The 17,854-nt window shown below is 39.2% G+C and overlaps 3 protein-coding genes across 3 annotated transcripts; 2 read left to right on the top strand and 1 right to left on the bottom strand.

Annotated features, from left to right (window-relative positions):
* Positions 1-231: 231 nt before the first annotated feature.
* On the bottom strand, positions 232-8,010 carry prelid1b (PRELI domain containing 1b). Its single transcript, XM_061088964.1, has 6 exons — positions 7,883-8,010; positions 6,782-6,955; positions 5,965-6,190; positions 5,221-5,334; positions 4,743-4,821; positions 232-1,396 (listed from the first exon to the last, which is right to left on the bottom strand). Exons 2-6 carry the CDS (start codon positions 6,871-6,873, stop codon positions 1,272-1,274), a joined length of 636 nt encoding a protein of 211 aa, XP_060944947.1. The 5' UTR covers positions 6,874-6,955; positions 7,883-8,010; the 3' UTR covers positions 232-1,271.
* Positions 8,011-9,398: 1,388 nt separating this feature from the next.
* On the top strand, positions 9,399-12,076 carry ndufb6 (NADH:ubiquinone oxidoreductase subunit B). Its single transcript, XM_061090717.1, has 4 exons — positions 9,399-9,669; positions 10,729-10,821; positions 11,035-11,079; positions 11,929-12,076. The coding sequence occupies exons 1-4, from the start codon at positions 9,490-9,492 to the stop codon at positions 11,992-11,994; spliced, it is 384 nt and encodes a 127-aa protein (XP_060946700.1). The 5' UTR covers positions 9,399-9,489; the 3' UTR covers positions 11,995-12,076.
* Positions 12,077-12,777: 701 nt separating this feature from the next.
* toporsa (topoisomerase I binding, arginine/serine-rich a) lies at positions 12,778-17,621 on the top strand. The gene is made up of 2 exons (XM_061088878.1): positions 12,778-12,928; positions 14,373-17,621. Exon 2 carries the CDS (start codon positions 14,376-14,378, stop codon positions 16,779-16,781), a length of 2,406 nt encoding a protein of 801 aa, XP_060944861.1. The 5' UTR covers positions 12,778-12,928; positions 14,373-14,375; the 3' UTR covers positions 16,782-17,621.
* The last annotated feature ends 233 nt before the right edge of the window (positions 17,622-17,854 follow it).

Raw genomic sequence — 17,854 nt, 5'->3', positions numbered from 1 at the left:
ATAAGCAGATACATGTGTTCAAATGTTATGAGGCTTCCTGTTTGGTTTGTGCAGCAACGAAACTGGAATATCAAGTCGTTTTTAAATGTCAGAGTTCATCGTTTGCAGAGAAAAAGTTCACCAGAGAAATCAGACGACATGAGGCAAAATCAAAACAGTAACTTTAAACATTTTATTAGAGTTCAATTAGACAAAAATAAAACACAAATATAATATTTGGAATTTGGTTGAACAATATTTTTACATCTTTAACTTGTCCAGCCTATTCTGTTTTTATATATTATTTGACGTCTTACTACCTGGTTAAAATAAACACAAATAAAATAAACCCTACATATTCTCAAATATCTACATGGGAATGCAGTCATTGAAATGTACAATTAACACCTTCATCATCGGTTCAGCTTCACAGGAACAGGCAGATTGAAACAATCTGTCGTACAGGTAAAGATTAATCACAATAGCAGAATGAATCTGAGCATGAAGAGGAGGCAGCTGCTCAGTCGGTCTTTAGTCACACAAGTGACTTTGGTATCTTGTGATTATCCGTGCTCTGGTTCTGCATTAACACTACACTTTCTATTTATGTGCACTATATTACAGAATATACACTGCATGCTGACTCTACTAGCACAGGCTCTGTGCTATGTTTCAGAGTGGGACACTACTATAGTGGTAAACCCAGAAAATGTAAAATAATGAAGAAATGAAAAAGAACCATTATTCAAAATGGTTGAACATTAAATCTTCCAAACACATAAGACTTGGTCTAATGTGAACTGATATGTTAAGCAGCTGATGAGTGAATGATAAACTGGTAAAATCCCAAAGTGTCAAACTGTTAAGAATTTTAACATTGTGCCAGAAATATACAGTGAAATGAAAGTACACATACCAGTTATTAATAAATAATTATTCAATAGTCTTCAACAGTAGAGTCCCGTAAAATATTAAACAAGTGGCCAAGACACGTTGGCCAAACCTTTTGCATGTACACCGACGTCGTTACAGCATTAAAAACATGCTGCTGATCTGAAGTTTACACGAAGGCAAAACATTTCATACAAAGGCTCAATACCTGAGAACGAATAAAAGCCGAGAGAGGAACAGGGGAAAAAGACGACAGGGAGAGGAGGGAAAGAAGTAAGAGTCGGTGAAATGGAGATCATCAGACAGAGGTTGGAACAGCAGTGCAGGGAGAAGTAAGATCCCAGCAACAATTCAGGCATTGTGTTGTTCTGGTGTCACCTGCACGACACGTCACTCTCCTGTCAGATGTACTGCTGGGGTTTCTGTGGGGTCGCAGCAGCAGCAGAGGCCAGCTTCTTGGCTGCTTCTTTGGCCTTTCCCGATACATCCTTCGTGGTGTCCCTGAGCAGCCGCGGGTGTGCCTCTCCTGTGAGAGAGAGAGAGAGAGAAAATAAGGAGGACTAGGATTGCAGTAGACACAAACCTCCACTGAGGCAAAACCTTAAATTCAAAGAACCTTTATCACACTGTTAAACAAGGTAAACAAGGATCCATGCCTAAATCCAACGGATTCTTTCTTGGACAATGTCCCATTCTTCCTCTGAGTTTCGTGGAAATCCGTTCAGTAGTTTTTGTGTAAACAAACAAACACTCAAACAGACCCTTTTCTGACAAGAAAACTTAACATTGAGTCAGGCTGGTGGGATGAACTCGGCCCCTGGCACGTGAGAGGAAGTGTAACCCTGCAGCAGTGAGTTCAAAATCTTGGACGAGAAATGCATCACAGTGAGTTTCTTTGTGTGTATTTAACCTGGTTAATCTGTTAATCTTTACATTAATCTGACAGCACTCAACTCAGACTTGTGTTAAGTTTTCAGAAAGGTCTGAGCTCGCAAGATTGAAATTGTAACTTTTGTGTGAAAGAAACTTGGCCACAAATATGCAAAATGTTGTGTTTTTGTTTTTCTGAAAAAGTCTTGAGGTGAGCCCACATTGGTTTGTTGATAAGAACGGCCTCCCACTGGCTGCAGAGTCTATTTGTGTCTGACCTTAGTGTGAACCCTCACACATGAAGCAGCTCACGTGAGAACAACAACCGGGCGACAACACAACAGAGCAGCGGCCTGGCAGAGGGACAACCCTCTTCACATGTTCACAGGCTGATAATAACTGGAAGGAGTGTGTGTGGCCAACAACATTTATCTGCTTGTGCAGTGAGACTTCTACGTCACATAATGTTCTACTGAAAAGAAATCTTTAGTCATCGTGCATGTTTTAGTGAACAGTGTGAGCTCAGCACAAATCGGACTCAGAGACAAAGTACAAGCAGCACATTTTCACTTTTCTTCTGTCAAACCAGCTTCAACCCTTTTCCTCACAGGAGTTGAGGTGGTTTCTTGTGTGTGTTTGTTTCACTGACCGAGTCCCACACAGTCTGAGAGCAGCTGCTCCACCAACACTCACTGACAGTTGAAAAGTACCTAGTTGTGAATTCACATTTTGTCCAAAAAGCCCCTAAAAGAACGTTTAAATCAACCTGCAGATAGTACTGCTGGTGTCAGTGGTTTAAGTGGTGTTTTAGGCTTTCAGACATATAGGCATCTTTTTGCCGATATACACAAACTTGAAAACTTTTGTTTTACAGAATAGAAAAATGCGAAAAAGATAAAGCTACATTTAGGTTAACATAAGCTGATAAAAATGTATGTTAATCTTCTTAATTCAAGTTATGTGCATGTGGTTGTATTTATTTGTTTTTATTTATTGTAGTTTTTTACAGTAAAGTTTACAGTTAAACTGTAAAATATCAAACCTAAAATATTTTGTATTTTTTCACAAGGGTGAGATAATCACGGGTTTAGGAATTACTGCCGATAAATATATGAATCGATGTCAAAAATATTGGTAACTGCTTTGGCCTCCAAAACTCGATTTTTGATAGGGTTCTTATTTTGACACAAGTTACCCATGGACTATAGTGTTTAAAGGTTCAGTGTGTAGAGTTTAGTGACATCTAGTGGTGAAGTTGCTTGATGCAGCTGAATACCCTTCACTTCACCCTCCTCTTCCAAACATGACAGAGTTTGGGCTATTGTTAAAAAAAAGGACAGAGGACCTGCACCTGATTTGAATATTAATTATTTACATATTAACGTCCCATTCTTGGGTAAAGAAAACAACAATTTAGATTAAAAACCCAAGTAAAAACATCACTAGGATTATTGTATTTAACATTTCTGACAATATATCTATTTCACCTAAATCTTACACACATGACCTTTCAAAGCCCAATTTGCTTAACAGCATTGCAGTAAAATATGAACTTCACCATGTTGATTTTATAATAGAGATTTAAAAAAAGTCAAATAATTAGATAAGTAACTGCTGACAATGCAATACAGTGAACATGGAAGTGATACTGTTGTCAAGGTCAACAACTTGTCCTTACTCCATAACATACTGTTTGGTTAATGTAGAATGCAAAGTTAAAGAGTAGAAATGCATAATGCAACTAAAAAAAATTACAGCATTTTGACTTCTTATACAAGAGTTCTACAGTTTGAACTGGATTTCCACTGCAGTTTATGTACCATCATGTTAGAAATATAATTAAATTATTGGTCAATGTAATATGAAATGGAAACATTCCAACAGAGCAATTTACTAATTTAATTCAGCGAGATTGTGGCTTAAAATATTTCTAACAAAGGTCGACTACACTATTCAGGATCTACTTTTATACCAACACTAGAGTCACTTTTCTCAGTTTTACTAATCACACATTCTGCTCTGACTTTATCAAGACAAAATTGTGTTTATCTGCTGACACACACGAGGGGAGACGGTCACTACCCGAGCTACACAAGCTACTGTTTGAGGGTCACGTATGACATCATGTGACAGTGCCTGGGACTGAGGCCTCTCTGCTAACACACTTACCACATCACTCTGATGCCAATCCCTGCAGTGCCATCAACAAAGGGGCAGTGGGACAGAATGCTGCATTAGCACAACACACAGCTTTCACATCACAAACCTCAGTGCCCAAACAAGGCACCACCCTTTTCACAAAGCGGCTACGCCCTGAATAACACACCTCACTGTCTAATAACACTGACTTTTCAAACTTTTGTCTATTTTTCTATCTTAAAAATAAAAAATGTTGATAATAAAAGGCTTTGTGAAGGACAAAGGATTCTGATCAAAGGTGAAACAATTTGTCAATCCACAGATACCACAGTTTTCTCACTAATCGACAGAAAATTGGTGTTTCAAATCTATAAAATGAGGTTAGTTGCAGCCTTAGTTGTGATAGAGAGCAAACATTTATACATCTGTATAAGATCCATACTCCAGACTGCAAATGTATAACTTTCTTTGATCAGATTTCATTGATTTAATCCTCTTTTGGTTGTTTTAGGGGTTTAGACAGTATTTTGAATACGCAACACTGACATAGTGTTAGGGTTAGGGAAAGTAAATGTTTAGCTTTAAGAGTCCAGTAGGAGAAACTTTTTTTACTGTCACTAAATCTAGAACAATACTTACATACTGAGGCTGCTTCAAGGATGTTTATCAATGTAGGTGAAGAAACTAATGTTTGTTTTTTAAAATACTCCATTAATTAATATAATTATAAACTATGTACTTTAAAGGATGAAAGTGAAACTTCCTGAATCAGTTTTCTCCTTTCCAAAAATGGCAACAATTAAAAATAAACTTGTTTATTTTCCCTCTTCCCTTTTTCTGTGTCTGCTGGTGAATATACGCACCCTGTAAGTTGGACAGAGCGTATTCCAGTCCCTTCATGGCCTTCACTTGGTTGCTCTTGAAGCGGGCCAATCCAAACTCCTGGGAAAAGACAGAACAGGAAATGACTTTACATGGTGGAGATACCTGAAAAATAACAGTGAGCTACAGAGCTTCACTTGCCTTCTCTCTGGGGATTTACAAACAAGCCTGGAAACATCTACATCTAAAAATAACAATTTTGGGGGGCTGACACATTTTTGGAACGTATTTCAATTTCCCCTAAATCTCCCACTTTGTCTCTTTGCCAGCCAGGCTCCTACTAATGTCTATACTATGACCTTTAAATCATACTAAAGCTTTGGAGACGGATCATATTTCTGCCCGTCTAAAATACATATACTTAAACTGAAGCCTATTATTACACAAATATATTATGTGCAAGTAATTTACCATGTTACAAGAGCAAAATGTCTTTCTGCATGAACGGATGGAATGTACCTGAATGGGTCTAGAGAAACCATAAATGCCTGATGATATCCACGCTTCCCGTTTCAGCAGGGTGGTGGATGGCTGCTCTGCGGAGTCTTGGAAAATGCAGCGCTCTTCAACTGACTAATGTGAGAGAGAGAGAGAGAGAGAGAGAGAGAGAGAGAGAGAGAAGAGTGATAGCAGGTCAAGGTCACGGTAATGTTTTAAATTTAGTGAGATTAGCCACATAACTCAGGAACAGAATTCAAAGAACTGAATAGAGGAAACTGCCAGTTTAATGCCGGTTTTGTTTCATACTGCAGTGGATTAAAAACATGAATAGGATCAATGGATCCCGAGTTAGCGAGCAGCATGAGGAGACACCTTAAAGCTGCATAATGTACAAGTCATGTCAAGGTCCTTCTTCCCTGAGATTAAACCTTCTGAGCTGCGTTCAAACGCTTGCTTGCTTGCTTTGAAGATCCGGCAGCTGAATTAACATTTCCTCCTTACTGCTGGAGTTACACCTGACCGCACTGTGCAGTCATGGCAGAGTTCAGTCTATTCTGTCAGTCTATTGTAAACGACTAAATGAGGATGACTACCTCCTGGTTTCCATTTCCATGTGTTTGTCAGCAAGATTTTGCAAAAAGTACTGAATAAATTTGAATTGGACTGAATGGAAATAAAACACTTTTCCAAATTGGTTGGACTAAAGGTTGATTAACCACAATGTCATAGAAATTGAGAACCAAAGAGAATCAGGCTGTTCACCATGAGAGTCGTGTGGTTGAGGTTCCAGGTGTAGATGGTCAAGGTTCTGTTGACAGGGTCCACGATGGAGTCCTCGATGATGTACACGCAGCGAGACATGCCGGAGGGGAAGAACCGCTCTGCCCAGCGAGGCAGCCGATTGGTCTTTGTCAGGAGGCGTCTGGAGAGGAGCTGCTGGTCTGCAGTCACCTCCCGGTACACAACGTCCTCTGTTAGAACATGGTTGCTGGTATATAGAGAAAAATACAGAAACACACACAGCCACGTCAGCTGGGTGGTTACCACTGATTTTAAGGTTTCATAACTGCTTATCATTCAATTCAGTTCTGTGTATACGTTTGTGACACATTACAGAATAAAGATCTCTCGGGTTAAGTCATACAGCAATTACAACTAAGGCCCACTAAGAATATACTAAAAGCCTTTGTTTTACTTCTCTGATGTGGTTTCTCACTTCTCTATATTAATCATGATCGAGGGCATTGTTTTTGTTTCATAATGAGGCAACATATATAAAAATTGTGTTAGCAGGATTTTGAATAACTCTAAACAAAAACAAGATTCCTGCAGCTTTGCTAATAATCCCATAACACTGCTTCATTCCAAAGATCCATCAAGTTCAGATCTTGAAATTTAAAACCCATTCATTATGGTTTAATTCGTCCAGTAGCCCTAATATAAACATGAAAACACTTCCAGTCCTCCCATTTGAAACAATCACATCCACTCTTGTTTTCCAAAAAAGCAGGAATATCTTGAAGGGTTCACACTGAACATCTATATCAAAATCATACCGACTATGAAAATATCACAATACCTGTATGGGTTAGGGTACCTCTGCCAGAAAGCAGAGAAGACTTGTTCCCACGTGCTGCTGATGTCTGTTTTGTTACAGAAATACTTGACCATTCTTGCTCTGCAGGATTGCCTGAATCCCAAACCCCGAGGTCAAACTTGGACGCAGGCTCCATCCAACAAGTTGGAAACAACCCTGTTAAGGTAAAGACAAAAAGTTCATACAAAATTAATGTATATGTACTTAGAATATCTGTACACTTGACTATTTAAATGCATCAACATTCAGAGATCTTGCCATTAAATCACAATCTATAAATTGCCATGCTTGGCATAATAGGCCCCAGAAGACAGAGACTATTTTAACCGCAAACTTCCCTTTTATTTTTCTCAGAAGTTTCTGAAACTTGAGATACAGTCAGTGGGGTTCACCGTGATCAACAGTGAGGTGGAATATCTGTGTCTCCATAAATTAAATACATAAAGAGTAAAAAATAAATAATAATGATCTGTCTAGTTGTGTAGGAATCTACACACAAATACCCATCTTAATTTTAACATAAATAATTTTCTGTTACTTTATAATCATCAATAACAACAGAATAATCACAAAATACTCACTGGTATTTTGTGTATTGATAAGTGATGGAGTGCAAGATATTTGTGAATATAATATAATATATGTGAATCAAATACTTGAATAATGCAGCAGAGTTTTACACCTGTCTTGCATTAGTTTAGTGTCACCGCTCCAATGTCCAGAGACCACGAATCGACGTCATCATTTTCGAAGTGCTGGTGTTGTGACAGAGGACCACGTGACCTTAGAGCTGTAGCTGGGCTATGATCTGCCGGCTAACGTTAGCATCAGGCACAGCTAACAGGCTTGCTCATATTCATAAGAACTGATACAGCAGTTTAATATCTTAATACCGTTAGCCTGAGTGCTAACCGGTTTATACACACGTGTCAGTTGTTTCTTTAAATGCTAATTAATGCCTGTGTCGATTCGTCGGCTATCGTAACAACACCATTACGTAGGTTGGTTCATTTTGTTAGCTAGCATCAATGCTAAGTGGACAGAGGTGTTGTTGGATGTTAGGAGACAAGAGACAAGCCTTACCTGAAGTTAGTGCTGATATAACACCAGATGGATAAATGTCCTGTCGGTCTGCGGAGCCTCTGGAGACGATGAATGACCCCAAATTAGCTAATAACATGCACCATGCTACATGTGACACACCGGACAGGAAACCGTGGGTTTAATGATACTTCTTCCGGTCAATATTTCAAAGTAAAAGCTTTATTTACAAAGGGATGTTAGGACTGTCTGTAAACATTGCCTTTAAAAAAAAAAAAAAAAAAAAAATACTTAAAGAGTTATGTAGGAATCTACACACAAATACTAATCTTAATTTTAACAAAATAATTTCAAAATAATCTATAATTTTCTTTTACTTTACAATCATCAATAACAATAGAATAATCACAAAATACACACTGTTATTGATAAGTGATGAGTGTAACATAATTTGTTACATTACTAAAGCAATGAAACACAGTTTAAATGTGAATAAAATATCCGAATAATGAAGCAGAGTTTTACCCCAGTCTTGTCATAAGTTTAGAGCCACAAATCTCAGCCAGGTCGTACTCATAGAATGTATATGAAAGACTGATGTAGACTGGTTATGTCTGTCATACTCTGTTGTACTCATCATTGAGAAGACAATTGAATCTGATATCGCTATTGACATGATGATGGGTTATTTTCTCAGACTTCTCTCAATAAATCTCCTCCAGAACCAGTGAAAGCATTTCACAATTTGCTGACTATTAGTCGAGACAAGTGAACTGAGGTTGACATTTTACCTTCAAAAGGCCTGTTACTCTTGAAAATGTGCAACTTCCTTGTCAGCCTTGTGGTTTTTCGCCATCTAGTGGATAAAGAAGGACCTTCAATAATAAAAAGTTTATTGTAAATTGTCATGATTGTCATGTGTTTATGGTCATTTGTACAAGCTGTTCCAGATGAATTCCACTCAGTGGGATAAATAACGTTATTGAGTTGATCCTTTAATCCTGATAAGTGTGGTTCACATCCGTAAAATATCAGTAATATGTCATGAACCAAAAACGTGGAGCCTTGCAAGTTAAACCCCTGTGTGAAGTTTTCAATGTGTAAATAAAAACCTGACTAACATACGAATACAGAGACCTCACTTTTTGTTGCATGGTTGTACTCATGCTCCTGGTTCTTTATTAATTCTGTCTGTACAAAACAATGGTTCATGTGCAATCCATTCACTGTACACATTCTCATACTGCAGTTATTTTTCCTGTTTTTACACTGTGTAATTTGATTCATATTTTTTATATTTCCTTACATTAAGTGTTATTATCCTTACACTTATTGCATCTTACTTATTACTTACTGATGTCTATTTTTACTACTGCAAATTTTACTATTATGGGACTAATAAAGGATGATTTTGTTTTATCTTATCATTTCAAACCGTATGTACATTCTATGTTTCAAACAAGGGGAATAAATAAACATCATGTAGTACATACTCCTGCCCTGTTGGTGTCGCACTATAATCCGGCGAACTCTTCAATCTGGACCACATTTCCTCTTCTTCCTGTTCTTCTACTCTAGACTCTGAAGGGAAGTGTCCTCCATGGTGTCATTGTAGTTGTGTTGAGGTTGAACGTCCATAAAAAGAAGCCATGACTGGGTACACGCCGGACGAGAAGCTCCGTGTGGAGCAGCTGGCGAAGCTCCGCAGACAGTGGCTGAAGGACCAGGAGCTCAGCCCCCGGGAACCCGTGGTCAAGGCCAAACCTGCCGGCGTCGTCTCCAAGTTCTGGGCTGGTTTCCTGGAGCCCAAGAGCCTGTGGAGGCTTTATGTGAGTCCATGTAAACATCCGTACAACAACAAACATGCGGGTGTGATGACAGTTGATACGTGATGTATAAGTGAAGAAACGTTTTCACTGTAGCTGCTGATCTCATTGAAGTAGCATTAGCACATTGAGAGCTACAATACAAACAGGTAAATAGCTTTAGTCGCCAACAGGGACTTTGTTTTCAACACCTGACCTTAAAATGTCTGCTTGGAAAAAGGCACAATATCACATCTAGTTAGAGTTGATATTGATATTTAGAGTTTATATTAATAAATTATAGATATTGTTTAGATTAGGTGACTTCTTATTAGCTTTAGCAGAATGCCATGCTACAACTGTTGTGCATATTACATGTTAATAATATTATTTGGAAAGGGTCGAACTTACTATGTTAAGTACCTCGAGATAATCTGTGATTAGGCGCTATACAAGTAAAAAAATTATATTCAATTTAATAGATTGGGGAAATTTACTTGCTGAGCCCTGACAGTGTTTTCAAAGAGAGAGAGAGTTAACAGCACCATGCAGCACTAAGCCAGCGGTGTTTTCCGTCTTCAGTGTTTTTGTAAAGGCGAACTGTATGGTGACCTTTCATCAGTGGGAAAGATACTGGATAGATGTTATTCAGAATTATAATTTGGTGCAAAGATCTTCCTAAATTTCGAGTTAATTAGTGTTCCAGCCTTTTGAAAATGAGTCAGAATGGTTTTGCCAAAGTTGTTTTGATTTATCAAGACTGTTAAATAGACTAGACCCAACAAATTGCAGGTTCTTTTCAATTCAAAATTTTCTGTTACATATTGTCATTTGTTGCCCTAACTGTACCAGCCCTACTTTATCTTACTTTATCTTACTTTTGACAATTCTCTGTATTTCTTAGAGCCACTTAGGGCCAATGCTTAATATACAGCTAAATATTTTACATGCATATATAAATTACTTGGTGTGAGAGCACAAACACCTGTTTAAATTAAGATATATGTGGAGCAGTGAAGATTAAAGACCATGATTACTTGTGTAATTCACTTTGTCTATATTTATTTGTTTATCTCCTTACAGACCTACAAAGCATATACAGGAGGAGTTTTCACGTTAACCCGGCTGTTGATACCTGCTTGGCTTGTTCACTACTACGTGAAATACCATGTTGCCGTAAGTTAAAAGAAATGTTTGACATTGTTTGTCATGTTAAATGGCACAACAACAATATCATGGTTGTAAACTTCCTTATTTTCCAGGGGTTGACTGTGTTTTTTTCTGTATGTCCAGTAAACCACTGCTCCATGGTGTTCCCATTTGATAGTAGCTTTACCTACAAGGATTTACACTCCAGGCTCTAAATAACAGTATTATTGTCCTCCACAGCCCAAGCCATATGGTATTGTGGAACTGAAACCCAAGCTGTTCCCAGTAAGTTCAACCCATCTATTGATTCTAACATTATGCCTCTATTGTTTGTTTGTTTGTTTGTTTATTTGACAGGGACTGTGCATATTAATAGACATTTCTGTAAATATGCCAGATTTAGCCAGAAGGTTAGTTTCCATCTGCAGTCCTTGGCCAGATGTAACAATAGGCTCCCTAAAAAGCAAATAAGCAAATAACAGAAAGAGTTTAAAAAAGAACATAGAAAAGCAACAGATAAAACATTAATTATAACCACATACAAGTATTCAGTAGTTCAAGCATTAAAATACATGAAGCATGCAGGACAAACAAGAGTCAGCATCAAACAAACACAAATTGAAAAGGTAGACTAGGACTTATAGAGGACATCTATATGTGTTAGACATCGAGGCAGTAGCCCACCAAAGCAGACAGTACATGCACAACAAACTAACAAAAAGTCGACATGACAATAGTACATGAAGCAGCACAGGAGAGACATAGAACGAGCTACAAAAAGCATACAAACAAGCAAGCATACAAAGTAAGTTGCAGGACAAATTCACAGACACCCTGACACAAGGAGGCAAGAGCAGGCGGGTCAAGTTTAGTGCTGGCAGATCATATTATCAAACAGCCACTGTTTCAGATTAGAACTAAATGACCGATATGTGTTTAGGTCTCTGATACATGTTGGGATGTTATTCCATTCACGTGAGGCTGCAACAGAGAAGGCTGACATGCTATAATCACACAATTTTTGTTTCTTGTATTTACACCTCTGCATGAGCTTGCATTACCGGCCATAGCTGGATATCTTGAACGAGGAAATTAATATTTTGTAATTATTTCTGTTCTTGATTTTGTGTTTAGGGTGACACCATTCTGGAAACAGGAGACGTTGTTCCAGATCTCCCCGAGACCCACGGCCATCACTGAAGTTGAAATATTTCAAAAATGTCCCTGAGTTTGTGTTGTAAAAACTGTGTATATGCCATTAAAATATGACATTGTAATATCATCTATCCCCATGACTCTGATTTCACAACTGAATGTAAACAGTTTAAGAATCAGTATTTTTCGTTTTTACACATGTTGCACAGCCTTAGCAGAGCAGCAGTTAGCTTTAAATCACAATCTGGAAACACATTACTTTGCTTCTTTGATGCATCTCATTTTTAAGTAGTTTTATTGGAGTTGGTGGATTGTTAAGAAAACACTCAAATGCTACCAGTGAAGTTGTTCTTTGAAAGAAGAAAATTAATTGGCAATATTTTCTGTAGAGCTGGATCAGTGAAAATGTGAATTTTCACTTTATAATATAACTACATGTGTTGTTGAAGGACATAATAGTTACATTGGCCAAATGTATAGTCTGTGCTTAAAGGCCTGGGGGGGGGGGCAGTAAACAAAACAAAAAATATGTATTTAAAATGTACAGCTGTCTCCAGTAGTCAGTGAGTGTCGTAACATGAAAACAAGGCCTAAATGGCTTTTATTTTGGTAACCACAGATCGGGATATGTACTTTTGGTACCAGAAGTATCAAACAGCGCAATTATGAAGAATGCAAATCTAAATCTAAAATAATCGAAACACGCAACAGTCTTATCACTTATTCTGTGTTATCTGTAAAAACAAAACATAATCCCTTTAATGTTTCAAATAGCTCTTATGCCTCTTATTGTGAAAACCGGAAGTGTCTAGTTGACTATAGAATATAGACATATATATACGTGTAGGTGGGTTGTGTTTCTTTTGTCTGCTTGTAAACCTCCACTAAGGATCGAACCTCGTGTGGAAATGGCCTCGTCTCTCCCGGACAGAGGAGGTTAACACACCGTCACCATTGTTCGTGTCAAAGCAACTCGGAGGTAAACTTTTCAAACGTCCTGGCTAACTAGCTACATAGCATCTTAGCCGCCTTAGCTAGCCTGCTAACTTTAGCCAACCAAGTCAACCTGTTCGGGAACTGGACTCTGGGTTTGTTTATCGTCAGCTCCACTGTTCTCCTGGCAGAAGGGTTTAATGTCGTACACGTGTCAGAACTCGAACGGACTTATTTCCAACTGTGAAGCCACAACACTCTGCTCCAAACACTAGCCTTTTGCGGTTGTAGCCTAACGTGCTAACATGCTAACAAACCGACAAACGACACAGCCGAAGGGGAAGAAGGAGGGAGACAATCGTCGGTTTAATGTCGAGCTCACTCGCGTCAGATCCTCTAAATACTATGATACGATGATTGGTGGAAATTATAGTCGTGTTTCCATGATCTCTCATGTACAGGGGGGCTAGATCTGACACTGGAAGAGCTGACATAACTCCACCATGACGCTGCCCATGCTCTCGAGTTTGGCTGTCATTTTTATATTAATGACTTATTTGTTCTCTAGAGACTCAAATGTTTAAAGGACAATTCGATTTACATGTAATTGTACTGAGTTGGGTCTTTGTAGTGTAGTAATGAAATAAGTTGGTAAACGTACTTAACTAAGCTTTAGATTTAACAGTAAGGAAACAATCCAAGAATCCAATTTTATTGTTTATATAATAAAGGGAGAGATTGTTAATCATGAAAAGAAAGATGAGGACTATCTGGATAAGAACATGGACACTTACCCTCCACCATCTCTACACTCAGAGGGTTCACATGCACATTGTACTTCAACAGAATACAACAGCTCTAACTTTAGGCAGCTCATTAAGTTCAGTTGTATACGCAATATTAAAAAGACGAGTGGATCGAGAGGAGCTGTGTCAGGCTTTTAATAACACGTAGCAATATAATCCAGTCCAGTTTAACAACCAACTATGACCTCAGTGTTCAAACATGTGAGTGAACCCACACCTCTATGTTAGCATTAACAAAATCGGAACATTATAATATTCAGGCATATTGACTGTACTGAAGAGCATTACATTTTATGGTTGAAACTAGTGTCAGTACAGAAATTGCATTATCTTTGTATTTCTATTGCAACTTCAGAGCTGAAACTGAAAGATGTTCAGACTGCAATTTGTTGAGAAATTAAATGTACCATTTTGTGTTCAAGTCACATCCTGCAGACTTTTAAGCTCAGGCCTACTAATGAATTTACTGCATATGAATTACTCTGTGTATTTTCCCCCAGTTAATGGAAATGTATTTTATGCTTTAGCAGTGTTAATTGTAGAATTAAGCTACTTAAGTTTAAAGGTCTGATTTTATACTTCACTATACATGTCTGTGTACATTGATGGCTGCCTTACATTTCCTGTTCTGTAAAAGAGACTTTACAATTTAATATTGATTTCAACCTCTTTATTTTGTGTCAGATCATGTCGGCATTCAAGCTTGCCCTGCAACAGAGGCAGAAGAGTAGCGGGAAGAAAACCTCTGGAGCCGTGTCAGCAGAGGTGTCCCCAGACTCCAAGTGTCCCATCTGCTTGGACCTGTTCAACAACATTTCGTACCTGGACCTCTGCCTGCACGAATTCTGTTTCCGTTGTATTCACGAGTGGTCCAAGAACAAAGCAGAGTGCCCTTTATGCAAACAGCCGTTTAATTCAATCTACCACAGTATCAAATCAGATCAAGACTACAAAAAGTTTGACTTGCAGCCAGTGAACAATGGCTCCTTTGGAACTATTGGGGGGGCGCGGTTTAGATACCGCACAACTGTCACTGGAGTCCACCGACAGATGAGTGGAAGGACCTCGCCACCTCCGGACAATGGAGTAATGTTCGAAGCCTCAACATTGCCTGTCCAACAACCTCAGGACCGGTACATCCGACGCATGATGATGAGGCTGGCGGCCAAGCGGAAAGCTGCGATTGAAGGTAGAGCCGTGAACAGCGTCAGAGAACAGGAAATGGTTAACTTCAGAAGGGAGCTCTATCGGCAAGGTCTTAGGGTCCGGACTGTTCGGGATGGCGGCCGCTCGCGAAAGACCTCAGCTGAGTTCTACAGAAAAAATCCTGCCTGCCTTCATAGACTGATCCCCTGGGTAAAGAGAGAACTCAGTGTGCTGTATGGGTCCCACGGCTCTTTGGTAAACATAGTTCAGCACATCATCATGTCACGCATTACACGTTACGACATGGAAGATGGAGCTATTCAGGAAGAGCTCAGGCCATTCCTCCAGGGGCGCACGGATCACTTTCTGCATGAGTTCCTCCATTTTGCAAAATCCCCCTTCCATATGGAGTGTTATGACCAGCATGCTGTGTACGACTACCCAGCCGCTTCCTCGAATGAAGACAGCAGCTCCAACTCATCTGTGATAGCAATTTCAGAGGACGAGGATCTCACAACAGACTTGGACCCCCCAGGAGAAACCATGTCTACTCTGAGTGACTCTGTGTGGGATGATGAGACTCCTGGACCTTCATATTCTACCACAGCAGAACAGAGCCGGGCAGAGCGTGTCTCAGTCTTCGACTCAGACTCTGACACCAGCTTAGAGGAGGAGACACGAGAGCTTGATGCTTCTCCACGGAAGATGCACCCTCATAACAAAACAGACATGACTCAAGGTGAAGTTAACAAACAAGAGGCTTCGTCTCCTGACGACTGTGTCATTGTAGGCTTTGTCAAGCCCACAGTAGAGAGGACTCCTGAGCTGGTTCAGCTCTCCTCAGACTCTGATGAGTTTGACTGTGAAGATACAGAGGAAGTGCCTCGTTTACCTCAACACATCCGCTTCTCCAGTGTCAGTCCTTCTGCTTCGCAGAGCTGTGATCCAAAAGGTGCTGGAAAGTTGGAGAATGTAGAAAGGGACCACAGTCATCAGTCTGATTCAAAAGCAATATGTAGCTTGCTGACATCCATCAGACACCAGACATCCAGGAAGTCAGACAGAAAAGATAGAGATGGGGGTTCTGATGTTGATGAGAGGTCTAGTGGGCGACACTGTTCAAAGGACAGAGACCAGAGGAGAAGAAGGAGGTCAAGTAGTAGAGAGCGCAGGCACAACAGCGGGAGGCTGGTGATCTCCCAGAGCAGTGTCGACACGCTCTCCAGGGGAAGAGATTCAAAAGTTGACTGTAGTTCTAAAAGGAGGGACAATTATCAGAGCGATCAGTCTTATAGACATTATAGCCAGGAGAGAAATGACAGTGGGACGCATTATACAGAGAGGCGGTCTTACTATTACAGTAGCCGCAAGTACTCAGATAGGTACACATACTCTCACTCCAGGAGCCACAGCAGAGACTCAGTGAGACGGGATAGAAGGCATTCAAGATCTATTTCCAGCAGCCGCTCTCCTTCAGCAAAAAGTAAATCCCACCATGACAAGCCTGGTGGAAAGAGAAAGTACAAAACAAGACATTTGGAGGAGCCATCTAAAAGCACCCTTTCCAACTCTGGCTGTGAAGGAGACGCCTCCGCACCATTAACCAAACACAAGAAAAAGAGCAAAGAGAAGCATCGGAAAAAATCCAAAGAGAGGTCTAGAAAGACGAGCAGGAGCTTGAGTGTTGAGCTGATCGATGAGGAACACGCACAGGAGCGAAGCAAACGGCATCACAAAAAAAAGAAGAAACACAAGAAAAAATGCAAAAAGTCAAAGAGTGATGAGCGCTCGGAGAAGCGATCGCCCACCATCATCACAATTGACAGTGACAGTGATTCTTTTGCTAACGACGTTGGCACCCAGGCCTGCAGCACTAATAATGACAATGCTATTGACAGTATCACAGATGACCCAGTTGACCCCACCGCTCTGACCTCTCTGTCATAATTAGGTGGAAGTCCAGATTGTCGCTCATCTATAATGTGGTAGCAGTATTTCATAAACGGAGGATATAGGGTTTACACATATCAATTTAATACCACCACCACGTTTTGACTTCTCATTGGACACTACATGCGACACACACAAATGTGTGTTGACCCGAACGGGGTCATTGGACAAATAAAACATTTTTCATTCTTGACTGTGCGTTAGCAAACACCTGAAATAGTGCTATTTGATGTGCATGGTGCCACTTTTTTAACAAGACATGATGGAATCAGATTAGGAGTGTAACTTTTTCAAGTGTCAAACCTTACTCTGGAAATTCACAAATGCATTGTATTTTGAAGGTGCTCTCAGGGATAAATTTAATACAGAAATGTTTTTGGTTACAATGATTTGAATATATCATCTTCAGAAAATAATTTCTACTTGCAGCTCAGTGAGAACAATTTATCATCAGATGGTGTTAAGATTTCTCTTTTCTATTGTATTTTATTTAAAAATAAAATGTAAAAAGCAAATAAGTTTATTTTTTTTGTTTACTGTTTATTTTTGGTACGGCCAGACTAAATCAAAGTATTATAGTTAATTATAATAAGGCCATAGGTTTGTTACACAACAGTGTTTACACTTTGTAATTCATATAACTGAATAAGTATCATTACAACTGTGTGATAGAATTTCCACAGTGCCCACAGATCATGTTGTAAACTGACATTTCGATATTAAAGCTTCTGTAGATAACATTTGATTCAGATAGAGCTGCAATGGTTAGTTGAGTAGCTGATTAGTTGATCAACAGCAAACTATTTTGATTTTCAAATTTGTAAAGATAAATAAACAAATGCCGAACTTTTGCTGGTTGCATCCTGTGAAAGGTCCAAATACTTCTTTATATCTACATTGCCTGCTACTCTGAAAGCTCTGAATGTGAGAAGAGATTATTATCAGGATCTACCGTGCAATATGACATGTAACCATCACACTTTAAAGGCAGGAAAAGTGTTCTTTACTTCCTTTTGAATGTGGTGAAGGGGCACAAAAAAAATGACTTTACTATATCTATGTGATATACT

Source organism: Limanda limanda, chromosome 2 (assembly GCF_963576545.1).
Source record: "Limanda limanda chromosome 2, fLimLim1.1, whole genome shotgun sequence".
Classification (NCBI taxonomy): Eukaryota; Metazoa; Chordata; class Actinopteri; order Pleuronectiformes; family Pleuronectidae; genus Limanda; species Limanda limanda.
Note: the sequence above shows the minus strand (reverse complement) of the source record. Positions and strands in the feature narration are given on the sequence as shown.